Genomic DNA, 16,009 nt, shown 5'->3' on the forward strand with positions numbered 1-16,009 from the left:
GTGTTCCTCCCTCTCTTACTCATTCTATGATGACACGTAGTCGATGTGGGATCTACAAACCCAAAATGTTTTCAAGAATTCTTGATGATGATGTTCCTACCACAATACATGCAACATTGTAGTCTTCTCATTTGGCTGCAGCTGTTCATGATGAATACAATTCCTTGTAAAAGAATGGAACCTGGTCCCTGGTTCGTCTTCCTAAAGGCAGTACCGCTGTCGACTGCAAATGGCTTTTTCGTGTTAAACGCAATCCTGATGGGTTTGTTCATCGCTACAAAGCATGATTGGTTTCCAAAGGGTTCTCTCAAATCCCAAGGTATGATTTCATGGATACAATTAGCCCATTTATTTGCTTCTCCACGTTCAGCACGGTGTTAGCCATTGCTGTCTCTAATGGTTGGGAGCTTAGGCATGTTGATATAAACAATGTGTTTCTCAATGGAGATTTAAGTGAGGATGTCTACATGCAACAACCTCCTGGGTTTGAACAGTTTGATGAATATGGCAAGCCTCTTGTGTGTAAACTCCAAAAGGCTCTTTATGGTCTACCTCAGGCACCTCGCAATTGCCATGTTAAGCTAAAGGACAACCTATTGTAAATGGGGTTTATAGTCTCTCGGGCATACCCTTCATTTTTTCTCAAGCATATCGACAATGGTTATGTTTAGATATTTGTGTATGTAGATGATATAATCATTACAAGGTTGTCTTCCACTGTTATTCAGGAGGTTGTATCAATGTTGCAAGATCGTTTTTTGATTAAGGATCTAGGGGAATTGAGTTTCTTCCTGGGAATTGAAGTCAAATGTGTTGATGGGTCTATCATCTTGAGTCTGAAGAAATATGTACTTGATAGAGAAGACGAGAATGTTTACAGCTGCAGCTTGTGCCACACCAATGGTTGTATCATCCAAACTTTCTCATAAAGAAGGTAATCTTCTTACTAATGCCAGTGAATACAGAAGTGTTGTTGGCTCTCTTTTGTATGTTTGCCATACTAGGCCCGACATTTCCTTTAGCGTAGGACGAGTTGCCCAATATATACATGCACCACGGGAAGCTCACTTTGTTGCAGTAAAAAAAGATACTTCGATATTTAGCCTCCACTCTAAACTTTGGACTTCTATTCTCTCCTGTTAATACTAGACTGTATATTGTTGGTTTTGTTGATGCAGATTCGGGTGCTAGTGTTGATGACCGACGCTCGATCACTGGGATGGTATGTTTCTTGGCAAATGTCTCGTTGCATGGTGCTCGAAAAAGTAACATACAGTCTCCCGTTCCACGATGGAGGTCGAATATAAGAGTGTAGAAGATGCGGCTGCTGATATAACTTGGGTAAATGCTCTTCTGACCGATCTTGGAATTCAGATGTGTCGATAGCCCTTTGTCTGGTGTGACAACACTAATGATGTGGCCATGAGTGCCAATCCCATTTATCATGCTCAGTCCAAGCATGTTGATCTTGATGTGCCCTTTGTTCATGAGAAGGTGGCTGCTGGGTAATTATGTGTTAGTTATGTTCCTGCCATGCACCAGTTAGCTGATGGATTCACCGAGTCCCTTTCCCGAGCTGCATTTGAAGAGTTTCGATCCAAAGTGTGTGTTCATTCTTTTAATTGAGAGGACAAGAAGAAGTAGGGAGAATGTTAGCGGCATAGTTAGCAGTATGGTTGTTGTAATTGTGTAGTACACGTGGCACTAGTTGTGTGCTTATATGTTAGGAGTTTGTTACTCGGTTGTTAGGGTTTGTTAGAATTAACTGCTGCATGCAGTGTGTATAAATCCGATAAAGCTTTGTATTCAATGCACGTTCAAGATATATCATTTTCTGTAGCTTGTGTTCATTTTCCCTCTTTTCAATAGCCGCCAATTGTTTTGTTATGATTCCGTCGACCGATTTGACTGAGAATTTCCTGTCAACCTACCACTTCCAGCCAAAAGAATCCCCTTGTAATGTTGTATTTGGTGACTTGACAACCGCTATTTTAACAAGTATGGAGTTTGTAAGTAGTGGTTTCAGTTAATTCCATTTCCAGTCATCGTCCTCATTTACCATGTCGGTGATGAACCTTCTTTCCAGTCGTTGTTTTCTTGATCCGGCACATAGTTGATTAAAGGACCTGTCTCATCTAGCCAAGGATCCTTCCAAAACTTGATTGATTTTCAGTCTCCGATGTTCCATATTACGCCCTCACGTACCTCCTCCCATATCCTTCCTAAACCTGGAGCAATTTGTTCTGTTTATGGAGTCTAGGATCGCATTTTCTATTTGTATTTGGCGTGCAACAACTTGACTCACTGCTGGTCTTTCTTCGTTAGTAGTTGGAATGCGACCTTCATTAAAAACGCTTCGTTTTGTTAGGCGAGCTTCTTTATCCCCCAGCCTCATTCCGGTGTTTTTTTTTTTTGCACATTGTGTTCCAATTCACTAGGTTTTTCATCCCTTTATCCGAGGTGTGATTCCAGACAAATCGCCTTATTATTTTTTTAATTTTATAACAGATACCTTTCGGAATTGTTGCTGATTGCCATGAATTCCTAGTTACCTTGCCATGTAAAACCAGTACCCCTAGGTAGTTCCCCAAGTCTTAAACTTCTTTGAACCCGAAGCCCTCTCTAATTTCCGTCCTTAAAGTCCATGGGTACATTATGTGAGAAGAAGATGTTTGTTTTGTCGACACTAACATTTTGTCCTGATGTTGTGCATAATTTTTCCATTACTTTTCAGATAACATTTAATTGTTGGATTGAAGCTTTCGCAAAAAGAATCATATCATATGCGAAGAAAATATGTGAGATTTTTGGGTCTTCCTTTGATACCTTGAATGGTTTCCATTGCCCCTTACTCACTTCCTGGTTTATTGCCTGTGTCAATCTTTCCATGCACATTACAAACTGGTACGGTGACAATGGGTCACCTTGTCTAATGCCTCTCGTTGGTTTGAATGATTCCGTCATTGAACCATTCCAAAGTATTTGCGTGATGACTGAAGACACACAGTGCATAATCATTCTCCTCATCTTGGGCGAGATTCCAATGTCTTGTAGTGTGTTTTCAATGAAAGACCATGCAATGTACTACTTCTTGCGTAATGCTAATGTTATCAGTTATTGATCGGCCTGGGACAAAGCTGGTTTAAGTATGAGATATCCAATTTGGAAGCAGAGGTTTTATTCGATTCACCATAATTTTCGTAATTACCTTGTATAATACTGAACATAAACTTATCGGTTTGAATTGGCTGAAATTTTCTGGCGACCTAACCTTTGGCAACAACACTAATAGTGTGATGTTAAGGTTTTCGTCGATTGAGCACCATTGAACACTTCCTTAACAAACTTGCATACTAAATCCCCCACAATATTCCAGTTACGTTGATAGAATAAAGCATGCATACCATCCACCCCGGGTGCTTTCCATTGGTTCATCTCAAACATTACCCCTTTGATTTCGTCGACCGTTACCGGTGCTACTAACTCTTCTTTTACATTTTGCTCCATTATCAGAAATTCACCGCTGAGCTCGTATCCATGACCGTCCATGTTAGAGTTTGTGAACATGTTTTGGTAGAAATCTGTAGCCATATCCTTCAACGTTTCTTGATCTCCACACCATGTGTCATCCGACAATTTTAATGCTTTGATCGTGTTTGTCCTTCGTCTGCTCATCGTGGATGTATGGAAGTATTTTGTATTTTTGTTGCTCTGAAGTACCCATTTACTTCTCGCCTTTTGAAACCATAGGCTTTCCTCTTGTTCTAATATGACGTCAAGCTCTGTTTGTAGTTGCTTTTCCAGGTCTTCAATAAATAACGAGTGAGCTTTGTTCAAAGCTTTCTCTATTCCCCTAAGCCGAGCCAAGGTTTTCCTCTTTCTGACCCCTATGTGACCAAAGACTTCTTGGTTCCAAGTTGACACCTTATTTTTGAATTCCTCGACGTTCCAACAGACATGTGCTTCCCGGTTCCAGTTTGTGCTGAGAAATTCCTTGAAAATGGGATGATCAAGCCATGCAGCTATGACTCGAAAAGACCAGTTCAAGTTGTTGTATTCACCTTCACAAGTTTATAGCAAAATTGGACAGTGGTCCGAACCTATTCTTTCGAGGTGCAGTACTCTTGCATTTGGGTGGATTTGTAACCATCTTTCATTCACAAGGCATCTATCCAGTTTCTGATAAAGATTCCCTCTCCTCCACGTGTATTCTGAACCCATAGAAATAATGTCTTATAGTCCCAAGTCGAATACAAAGTGTGAGAAATCCTTTCACTCCGGACCCTCGGGGAACACCACCTTTCCTTTCTTCCCATCTTAAAATGGCATTAAAGTCACCACCTAGTGTCCACGCTTCATTGTTTCCGGGATCCAATTGTTTGAGTTTGTCCCAAAGAAGTTTCCTTTGTGATGATTGAGGGCTTGCGTAAACTATAGTGACTGTAATCCAAGTCCTATTATCTTTGTTCCTGCATCAACCATGGATAAATTGGTTCGAGATTTTCAAGATTTCCGATTCCATAGCCTCTCCCCATAAAATCCATATGCCTCCGCTAAAGCCCTGCACTTCAACTCTAAATGTTCATAAATCCCAGCTTTTTGATGACATTATCCGCTGTTCTTTTGCTCACTCGAGTCTCCATTAGTGCTACAACCTGAGGTTTGTTCCAGCTTTGGCAAGCAAATGGACTTCCAAGTAACAAATACTTTAAAAGTAATAAATCATACATAATAGTGGCATATATCCTAAATCATTCTTGAATTCTAAGCCAAACAAGTAATTACAAATGTAAGGGTCTTTTTTATATTTCCCAGTATGCTTTCATAAATCATGTTAAAACACAAAATTAACGCCAGCAAAATACTCAGAATTATTATAAATGATGCCATGCCAAATGTTACTTCAATCTAGATTCTCAGTCAACGAGAATTGTAAAAACATTAATTTTAAGGAATAAATTATAAAATAAAATAGGTTATGTAATTAAATAAAAATTCAAATTAGACAGTTCCACACTGAAATTAAATACATTTTAAGGTCACATACTAAATTTCAAAGCATTTGAGCTAAATTCTACCTTTAATTTGTGTTTCAAAATTTGAAACTAATGTGAACTTACTCTACATAAGAAATTAAGTAAAAAAGATCTAGTAGGCTCTTTCGGTCGATATCAATACCAATGGCTCGATTTTGATACCAAACACCTGACTTTAATACTAGGTCAATCGATTTCGAAACCGATAATCCAGTTTCAATATTGTTCATGTAAAACTGCAAATTTTTAATATTTTTAAGCAGAAAATTGGTCTCCCAATATCACCGATCATCCTATACAAGGTCCTAAAGATTCATCAACATACTAAATACATGGGAAAAAAAAACATGTGCCAAATTTATGATCAATAACATCATATATCAAAATTTAGATCACTGAGTACCAATTCATACAAATTTTCACTTTTCAGGAATCTAACTAATCATTTTCGACTCTAAGTGTAATTTACTTAATCCAACAAGTATAACATATCATATACATGTTTTATAAATTGTCCAAACCAAAAAAATAATATGAACAAGTTATTTGACCTTTTAACTCAAGATTCATACAGTTTTTGCATACAAAACATACACAATAGCATACTAGTAATCAGTTAAGTCTAAAATGTTGCATGATTTTTTGCATCTTTCATACTTCAACATTACCAATACATCATATGTAAACTATTTATGCCTTATTATGAATTGCCTTTGAAGACCACCTTCACTTGCCTTGCTTCTCTTCCCTTGTTTGTAACATCCTAAATACAATTCCTTATATAATGAACCAAAAACAGCACATTGGATCACTTAAACGACCACTACTTTAAAATCTCTCCTTCATTGATCATAATATGAAATTATTTATAAATATAACCCATAAAATACATAGTGACATTTAAAATGTGTTTACAAACCGGAGCTCTGTTTACAAACATTTCTCATATTTTATTTCAAAATATAAATAGGGTTATAAACTAGATACATGTATAAGTCTTATGGGTATACAAGTCCACCATAATATTGTACCATGTAATTGAAATACTTCAGGAACACTAAACATTTTGTGCTAAAATAAAATAAATTGAATCGTTAATTTTTGAAAGTGTCCCAAAATGCAGGGATGCATCGAGGGGTGGAGGCAGTCGCCACCTGAAAATTTTTAAATTAGTATATATTTTAGATATGTTTTGTATTTTTAATTAATAATCTATTTTCGCACCCTAGAATTTTATAAGTTCGTATTCTTCAAAAAAATTAGAAATTCATCCCCTAGCATAAAATTCTGCGTTTTCCCTGAAAAAATGTAATAATTCCATTTAATAAATGGGTAAAAGGCATTAAATTAAATTATCAGTTCTAAAGAGGGTCTAAACATGGAATTATCCATTCAACCAAGGGGCCAAGGACGTTCACATATTAACAGAGTACACCAAAATTCATCCTAAAGACTCCATCAATCTTTAAATCACAAGCGCCCAAATAAACAACTTGTTGGTGTTGATTTTAAAGCATGTGTCCTTGTTGTTGCTTACTGGTCTTGACTCGCTTTCTTTTTTGGATAATTTAGCTTATTTCCCATTGGTTTAGCTGTCTCCATTCTACTTTCTGCAGTAAAAAAAACTGGAAAAGCGACGGGGACAGAAGATAAGAGAAAGGCATTGGAAGATTCCACATGCTATTAACTTACTTGAGAGGCAGGTTGGCTAAGTCAAGAACCATAGCTATGATACGTAATGAAGTTAGTGGTTCCAACTTTCCATCAATCCTAAACTCAAGAAGATAAGAGAAAGACATTGGAAGATTACACAGGCTATTAACTTACACATGTTTCATTTTCACTAAAACTATACAATAGCTGTACTATTAAAACGTATAACAACCGCTAAACCACTACTGACTTCAACAAGACTTTTCAGAAGATGGAATAATTTGATTTCTAATTTGTAAATTTATCCAACAAAACTTAGAATTGTGATTTGGAAATATTAATATTACCCACAATTTTAAAATTTAGTAATATAAAATTATTCTCAATATTACCTATTTCTTTTACAATAATATATTTTTATCTCATTTTTAGTGACTTTAATTCTTTTTCTTAATATAAATAAGTAAAACCTAATAAATCGAGCTCTCTAATTCTTTGATATAGTATCTCAAGATATCAAACACTCTATTAATATTTTATTTTAAAAAAAATATTCATTTTAAATGATATATGGTGTGATAATTAAACACTAATAATACGAACATGTCAAGCAAAAAAATTTCTTTAGACCGATTTATTACTCATATATCAAACCAAATAATTAGCACATGCTTATTACCAAAGTTGCACATGTAATTATGTCAACTGTTTTTTTTTTACTCAGCAAATTTGATTTTATTCATTAATCGTAATAAACGCTTAACTCCGAAAGGTGAGCCTCGTTAAAAACCTCTCTAATCCTAGTTAGAGGATAGAGTACACCACCTTCAAGGCACTTAACAATTACAACAAAGCAAGATCAGCAAAACAATACAGCCCCAAACTTGACAAAAAACCAAAGCCATATCTAAGCTAGAAGAACGATAATAACACCTTTAATTCACTACAATACTGCAATGAGCTCAATTTTGCTACTTCAAAAGCTTCACACCCTACTTGGTTTAGCCACATACTGATGAATTTGAAAAACCTCGGTTCCCAATCCATCATCTCCTTTGTGTAGGTGATCCGAGATCTATCTAGGTAGCTCCCATATGATAACAATGTGCACTTATCAATACCAAACCTTCCTCCGCAAGCATTCAGACAAATCAGACCATACCAAATCAAAATCCCCCTGTTAATGGCAATATGTTGGGAATATTGAGGCTCTATGTTCAATCGAAAATGTGCCAAAAGAGGGTGAATTGAACTTTTGAAAATTTTGGGTGTGGAATGAATAGAGATAAAAAAATTTGCACAAAGATTTAGAGTAATTCGACTTTATCAACCATAGTCTACATCCACTACCTTAGCTCCACACAAAGGATTTCTAACAAATTCACTAATTTGTTCTTTTTTTCAGGCTCAAGAGTAACCTTTACAAATGTCTATCTTTTCAAAGGCTAAGATAGAACCACTCCCCTTTTACAAAGGATAAAAATTGTAAACAACAAAACCCCACAAGATAGATATTTACAAGAATTAAAGCTCACAAAGAATAAATAGAAAGATTTGCAATGAACTCAAACCACTATGTCTAAAAGAAAATAAAAAATAAAGATTGAAAATGTTTTTCTCTTGATCTTTAAGCTTGGATAGGTGTTGTAACATTCTTCAAGTGTTTTTTACTTGTTTTTATATGTTGGAATTAGCTGCAAAATAAAACTGCCAAAGACATGACGTGTCAGTACTCAAGTTCGAAGTATTAGTATTTCCTTTGAAAAACTAGTCCTTAATGACCATTGGGCTTGACCAGTATCGATACTATGGTTTTTTGGCAAAACTCCCCTTTGTAAAACATTTCTTGAAAAAGAGAATATTTGAAAATATTTTAAGCTCTCCTTTTTCATTGAGAAATTGAATTTTTCAAACTTATACTTCTCCCCTTTTTGTTAAATCAAAAATAATTCAAACTTTATTGGTTCAAAATAACAATGGTGTGTAAAAAAATTAACATAAAATCATTTGAAAAATCAAAGCTCCCCCTCAATAAAAGCATTCCATGTAAAATTTTGACACAAAAATTTAACACTTAAAAGATATTGAATTTCAACCAAGAGATAAACAAGTTAATAGAATATGAAATTCAATAAATTTAAGACAGTCATTTATATGCAATAATTAGAAATGAAGCATTAAAACTCACATTCATAAAGCACTACAAAAATATCATGCATTCGATATAAATATCAATTGTTAGAGAGATATCATTTGCAAGAAAGAGCATAATCATAAACATTTAAAATCATTTACATTTGCATATCAAGAGTGTAAGAATTAAGTACACATATACAAATAGGTAAAAAAAAAAGAATTTAATTAAAATATTAAGATTTGGGAATTTAAACTCAAATAATGAAAATCACCTTGAGGTCAAGATAAAAAAAATCATTTAAAATATAAAAACATAACTTGACAAAACATGGTGAACTAAAAATTGATAAAAACATTTAACTTAAAAAAATGTTTGTCATAACACATTTCAACATACATGAGATAACAAACAACATGTAATCATTCATGTTCTATACTCATGCATGCATAAAAAATCAATAGGCAACCAACATACAAGATCAATCAACTTTAAGTTTAGAGGTTACCCATCATTCTTTTCTGTGACTAGAGCATTCAAATGTCTTGACATTTCACTCCATTGCTCAAACACACCTACAAGAAACATTCATTTGGATTTTGGTATTCAAATTGTTTTGAGTCCTTAAGGGTTTGTACCAATGTCTCTAGTTCCCTTAGGAACTCATATTTGTCTAATTTTAAAATATTTTCTAATTTTAACAGGACAAATATATAGACTATGACCATTATAATGGTAATGTGAGCATTTTGCCATTATTAAGCTAGATGAATTGTTTAAAAGGATTTCTTTTTCTTTTGTTAAGCATTCAAGCTTAACTTTTAAATCAAGATTTAATTTTTTAAATTCATCAATTTTAGTTTTTGAAAACTCTAAATCTTTTCTTAAAATCATTTTATTTTTCAAAATTCATTTTTGTTTTCAAAAGAATTCATTTTCACTTTTAAATTTAGAGATCAATTTCTTGCATTTAGAGTTCATGGTCTCAAACTCCAAAAAAGAAATCATCATAGGCATCTTGTAATTGATCATTAAAAGAATATAAATTAAATTCATTTGAGGTAGAGGATACCTTTGAATCTTCTTGAATGACCATGAGGCAAAGATTGGCTACTTCATCTTGATCATTGGAGTTGTCCTCATCACTCCAAGTAGCCACAAATGCCTTCTTTTTTCTAGATCCATTCTTCTTTAGGAGGGGAATATCATACTTGACATGTCTCATTCTGTGACATTCGAAGCATATGGGGGGATCATTCTTTTTTTTATTCATGCTTTACATCTTTTTCTTTTGATGTCATGAATCACTTGAATCTTTTGAATAGCTTGGTCTACTTGTTCTTCATCTACCTATTCTCTTGAGTCTTATTTACTCTCATTGGTGGACTTGAACGCAATGTCTACCTCATTCTTCTTCTTGTCATTCTTTTTTTCTTCTTTTTGTTTCCTTTGGAGTCTCATCTCATGAGTGAGAAATGATTCAATGAGTTAATCAAGAGTAAGCATCTCCAAATCCTTGACTTCTTCAATGGCATTTCTCTTTCCTTCCCATGACATTGGTAAGGAGAAGAATATCTTTCTCACTACTTCTTTATTGAGATATTCCTTTCCAAAAATCTTAAGCCCATTGATGATGAGTGTGAATCGATTGAACATAGTCTTTATGTCTTAATTGGGCATCATCTTGAAGTTATCGTAGTTGAGAGTGAGAATGCCAACTTTGGAATTTTTCATTTCTCTTGTCTCTTCATGAGTCACTACTAACTTGTCTCAAATCTCCTTAGCATTATAGTATGAAGACATTTTACTATACTCGTCGAGGACAAGTGCACAAAAGAGGATGTGCATGGCCTTGGCATTGAATTGGGCTAGCTTTCTATGTTCACTTATCCATTCCGACCTATTCCTTGGAGGGGTGGGAGAATCATCGGTGATGAAATCCCAAATTGAAAGGTCTGTAGCTTGAACGAACAACACTATCCTATTCTTCCAATAAGAATAGTTGGCACCATTGAAGTATGGTGCCTTATGATGGAGTGGGAATCCTCAAGGTAGTATGAGCTAGAAGTTGATGTCATCTTCTTAGTTGAATAGGGAAATGGTAGAGCGCTTCTAGGATCTTCACAAGGTTATTGACTGTCGATTATGACCAACTTTGACACAAATTGTTGGAAATATTGATGCTATATGATCAATCAAAAATGTGCCAAAATGGGGTTAATTGGCCTTTTAAAAATTTTAGGTGTGGAAGGAATAAAGATGGGAAAATTTGCACAAAGATTTAGAGTGGTTCAACTTTATCGACCAAAATCTACATCAATTACCTTAGCTCCACATAAAGGATTTCTAACAAATTCACTAATTTGTTCTTTCTTTTTCTAGGCTCAAGAGTAACTTTTACAAATCTGTATCTTGTCAAAGACTAAGATATAACCATTTTCCTTTTACAAATGATAAAAGATGTAAACAAGAAAATCTCACAAGGTAGATGATTACAAGAATTAAAGCTCACAACGAATGAATAGAAAGATTTGCAATGACCTTAAAATACTATGTAAAATAGAAAATAGAAAATAAAGATTGAAAAGACTTTTCTCTTGATCTTAAAATATCCTGAGATTAAAAAGAATTAACCCAAATATATATATGCCAATAACAAAAACCAAAACATGAATGGATTTATCGCAACATAACCATAAATTAATAGCATAAGTATCCATAATATATGAGTTTCGCACATGAGATCATCACAACATAAACCAAAATAGGATTAATAAACTAATAATTTCAATCACAAATTTTAGAATATGAATTTTGATCAAACTCTAAGTAGATTCTTCCCTCGGTGTGTGACCCCGTAAGAGCAAGAGTAAGAGAGGTTGATTCTAGGATGAGCTAGAAAGGTATTTGGGTTTCTTGAAGGCTATGGAAACACACCTTAACTCTTCTCTACTACTTGTATGTCATTTACATTTGATTTGCTTGCTTGTATGGGGTGGTGAAGCATAGTAGGGGCTTGGGTGCATGTGGATTCGATGTGATCGATTTGAATATTAGAAATGCATAAAAATGATGTATTATGAACCCTAATGACTTGCATAAACTTTGATAATCACCTTATTATAAGTGCTTAATTTAGTTAATATTTTACTTTTAAATTACTCCTTAATCATTGGTTTTTGTGGCTTAATTGTTCGTTTTCATTCATTTTCTATAGAGGACGTCAGATTCTGGAAATTGCACTAAAAGGAGAAAATTATGCAGTTTTTTTTTATTTTTGGAATCGAGGCTGGATTAGTGGGAATGAACTCGGACATGAAACATCCGACGAGGCGATGACGTCAGCACCTTCTAGAAGATCCAGTCAGCATTTCTAGAAGAATGAATGAGTTGGCCGCACGTTTCTTGCATACGGATTTGAATCAAACTCAAGTTTATGATAATATTTTAAACATTATATTTTATCTTTGTATTTTAGTTTAAATTGTTTTTAGTATTTCAATTAGGATTTAGGATATTATTTTAAATAGTATTTTAGTTTATCTTTGTTTTATGTATTTTAGTTAAATAGTTTTAAGTGTTTTTATTAGGATAAAATATATTATTTTAGGAATTATCTTTAGCTTATTTTTAGGAATTTGAAGGCTATAAATACCCTCTAAGGGTGAGCATAGAAACATATCTCTCTCATCTGAGAATAAAATCTTCTTTTTCTCTCTAGATTTCTCTCTATTTTTCACATACTTCCTTTATTTCCCTTTAAAATTTTGTTTTCAAATATGATAAGTATGACTTTGGTCATGCTTAGCTAATTTTCTTTTAAGCCGAAGGCTAAAGCAAAGTCTCAATTCCAACGTGAGAATTATACGACACTTAAATCGCTTCAGATTTTTCTCTTTGTTTTTTGGGCTTACTTTTCAAATCAAAATGATTTTCAACATTGGTCTGGATATTGTTATGGTTAACATTGGAAGAAGGATTGGCTTATTGAAGCACATTCAACTTCCTAAGAACACATTTAGAAAAATTGTTTGCTAAGAGGAAACGGAGATCGAAACCAGTTATTGTTGAAACAACATAATCCGAGTCGGCAGCGAAGAATTGTCCTTGTAAGCCGACGTGAATCTTGAAGTAAAGATCTGTTTCGATGATCCGAGGAATTTGAGGCAAAGCTGAAGTCTGAGGCTACTTTCTCTATAAGTTTCTCTTTATCTCAATCTCTTTAATTTATTTATTTAATTATTTTCTTTTATTTAATTCTTATCTTTTATTTTAAAAACAACTTTTAGAAAACCCCTTTTTTATTTTTACTACTATTATTTATTATTTTTTCCTCTTTTATAATTATTTATTTTATTTTAATATACCTTTTCAACTTTACTTGGAATTCTATCTTCCTCTAAAATCAAGAAACAATTTTACTAAATCACAAAAACCAGAGTCCCTGTGGATCGACCCTGCTTCTCTATACTACCTTTTTCTTTCTATTTATTAAGAAGCTAGGAATTATTTTGATAACAAAACAACAGTTATCAAATTGGCGCTGTTGCCAGGGATTAACAGCAAATACTGATTTATTTTTCTAGTTTTTGATTTATGACCATAAGAAACCAGGTGAATTAGCAGATCTAGATCCGGAGATCGAAGCACGAGCACGAAGAATCCACTCATAAACACTTTGAGAAAAGAGAAAAAGATAAGAAGAACAAGAAAAGAGATCAGAAACAGAATAAGATCCAGAGATAGACTCTGAAGCAGACGCATACAACATCCCGTTGGTAGAAGAAGAACAAACGATCCGAGAGCTAGCCACAGCTACTGTCACTCAGACGCCATTATGCATCAATTTTCCTAGTGGCCGGACTCCGTTTAAATTAAAGAAGAGACTCATTCATCTTCTATCCACTTTCCACAGCTTTCCCACTGAATATCTGCACAAACACTTGTTGGAATTCCACATGGTTTGCACTAGCATGAAACCACAGGGAGTTACCGATGATCAAATTAAATTGAGAGTTTTCCCTTTCTCTTTAGCCGATTTGGCTAAAGATTGGTTATTTTATTTACCTCCAGATTCAGTTAATTCATGGGCTGACAAGAATCAAATTTTTCTCGACAGGTTCTTTCCAGCGGCTAAAGAAAGCGAGTTACGAATGAGCATTCTTTCCATTCAACAAAAGACCGAAGAAAGTCTTTATGACTATTAGGAATGATTTAAAAAACTTTGCGCACGTTGTCTGTAACACGGATTAAGTGAGCAAACGTTACTTCAATACTTTTATGAAGGCCTTTTACCAATGAAGGTGAAAATGATGGATGCCGCCAGTGGAGGAGCATTAGTCAACATGACCCCAACAACAGCAAGGGAATTGATTCCAACCATGGCAGCCAACTCTCAACAGTTTTCAAGTGAACCTAGCCGACGGGTTCATGAGATAAGTACATTTTCCCTTGAAAATAAGTTAGATAAATTAACTGAAGTAGTTAATTCACTTGTTGCAGGAAAATCTGGAGCAACAAGAGCATGTGGGATATGCACAAAGCTAGACCATCCGACAGATTGCTACCCGCTTATACAAGAAGGAGGCAATGCAGAAATCAATGTAACAGGGAATTTTCCAGGTCCTCCACAAAGACAATATAACCATACATCAATACTTATAATCCAGGATGGCGAGACCACCCAAACTTCAGCTATACGGCAAATCAAAGACCAACTTATCAACCAAGACCTCCTCCTTAACAGCAAACGCAAAAACCATCATTGGAGGAACTCATAGAAAAGTTAGAAATTTCACAAGAAAAGTTCATTGCATCCCAGGAAAAATTCCAAAGCCGAACCGAGACGCATCTTCAAGAGTTATATAATCAAGTAAGTCGACTAGCTCAAACTGTGGGAAAATTTGAATCACAAGGAGAACTACCTTCTCAAACAGAGTTAAATCCGAGAGAGAATGTTAGTGCCATCATACTTCGAAGTGGAACAGTTATCTCACCCGAAGTTCCAGCAGAAAAAGCCGCACATCAGAAAGAGCAAGAGGACACGCCACCTCCATAAATACAAGGTACGTCTGACTCATATCCTTCTCTGTCTTCTCATGAAATCACGCCACCACCATTCCCATCAAGGTTGATGAAGCGTGATAAAAGAACTGAAGAAATGGAGATCTTAGAGGTGTTCCAAAAAGTTCAAGTCAACATACCTCTTCTTGAAGTAATTCGACAAGTACCAAGGTATGCTCGATTTTTAAAAGAACATTGCACTACAAAGAGGAAATTAATGGGGCACGAAAAGGTAAATTTGGGAGAATATATATATGCAATTTTTCAATGAAAGCTCCCACCAAAGATGAAGGATCAAGGTATGTTCGCTATACCTTACAAAATAGGTGATTTTAAAATTAAATGTGCAATCTGTGACTTAGGAGCTTCAATAAATGTTATGTCATTTTCTATTTATAAAATGATTACTAACGAGCCTTTGAAGGAAACATGAATAACCATATAGTTGGTTGATCGATCTATGATCTATCCAGTAGGAATAATGGAAAATGTCTTGGTAAAGTCGATGCATTATTTTTTCCTGCAGATTTCTATGTCATTGACATGGAACATGATAGGTCGGATTCTTATTCCGAGGTACTCTTAGGTCGACCCTTCCTAAGCACATCACGTACAAAGATTGATATTAGAAGTGGTATATTAACAATGGAATTTAATGGTGAGATCGTTGAATTTGATGTTTACAAAGCAATGAAATGCCCTGATCATGTTGAAAGAATTAATTATGCTGATGTTATAGATCATTTAATTGATGAATATATTGAATCTAATTTTTCTTATGATCTTTTTAAGGATCCTGAATGTAATACCCCAAATAATAGGTCAGTGATTATTTGAAAGGAATTCAAAATTTAAAGGAATAAATTGAGTAATTGGAAAGTATAAGAAATGATTTAAATAAGACCAATTTGTAAAAGATAGTTTATTGAAAGGGTATTTTGGTCTTTTAGGTGAAATGAATTTAAAACCTATTTAAATTAGGGATTTAAGAAAAAAAAGGAAAGGGAAAAGCTTATTTTCTCTTCTTCTTCTTCTTCCCGTGCAAGGACCACTCTCCATATCCCAAAGGTAAACTTCAATTTAATCAGTTTTCCTTTCGATTATGGGTTGTTTTTACAACCTT

At 34.4% G+C, this 16,009-nt stretch overlaps 1 protein-coding gene across 1 annotated transcript; it reads right to left on the reverse strand.

The window, feature by feature from the left end:
- Window positions 1–3,285: 3,285 nt before the first annotated feature.
- On the reverse strand, window positions 3,286–13,594 carry LOC120207392. The gene is made up of 3 exons (XM_039206855.1): window positions 13,425–13,594; window positions 4,255–4,469; window positions 3,286–4,061 (listed from the first exon to the last, which is right to left on the reverse strand). Exons 1-3 carry the CDS (start codon window positions 13,592–13,594, stop codon window positions 3,286–3,288), a joined length of 1,161 nt encoding a protein of 386 aa, XP_039062786.1.
- Window positions 13,595–16,009: the final 2,415 nt, after the last annotated feature.

This window comes from Hibiscus syriacus, unplaced genomic scaffold, assembly GCF_006381635.1.
Source record: "Hibiscus syriacus cultivar Baekdansim isolate YM2019G1 unplaced genomic scaffold, ASM638163v2 tig00014728_pilon, whole genome shotgun sequence".
Taxonomy (NCBI): Eukaryota; Viridiplantae; Streptophyta; class Magnoliopsida; order Malvales; family Malvaceae; genus Hibiscus; species Hibiscus syriacus.

What these genes read in the sequence shown, in the direction of transcription:
- LOC120207392 (XM_039206855.1), bottom strand. Translation starts at nt 13,594, where the DNA reads ATGTTGTATGCGTCTGCTTCAGAGTCTATCTCTGGATCTTATTCTGTT. An exon ending in AATTCACCTGGTTTCTTATG is followed by an intron (nt 4,470 to 13,424) that starts GTCATAAATCAA and finishes TGGTTGATGCAG; the next exon opens with GAACAAAGATAATAGGACTT. An exon ending in GAAAGGATTTCTCACACTTT is followed by an intron (nt 4,062 to 4,254) that starts GTATTCGACTTG and finishes AAACTTGTGAAG; the next exon opens with GTGAATACAACAACTTGAAC.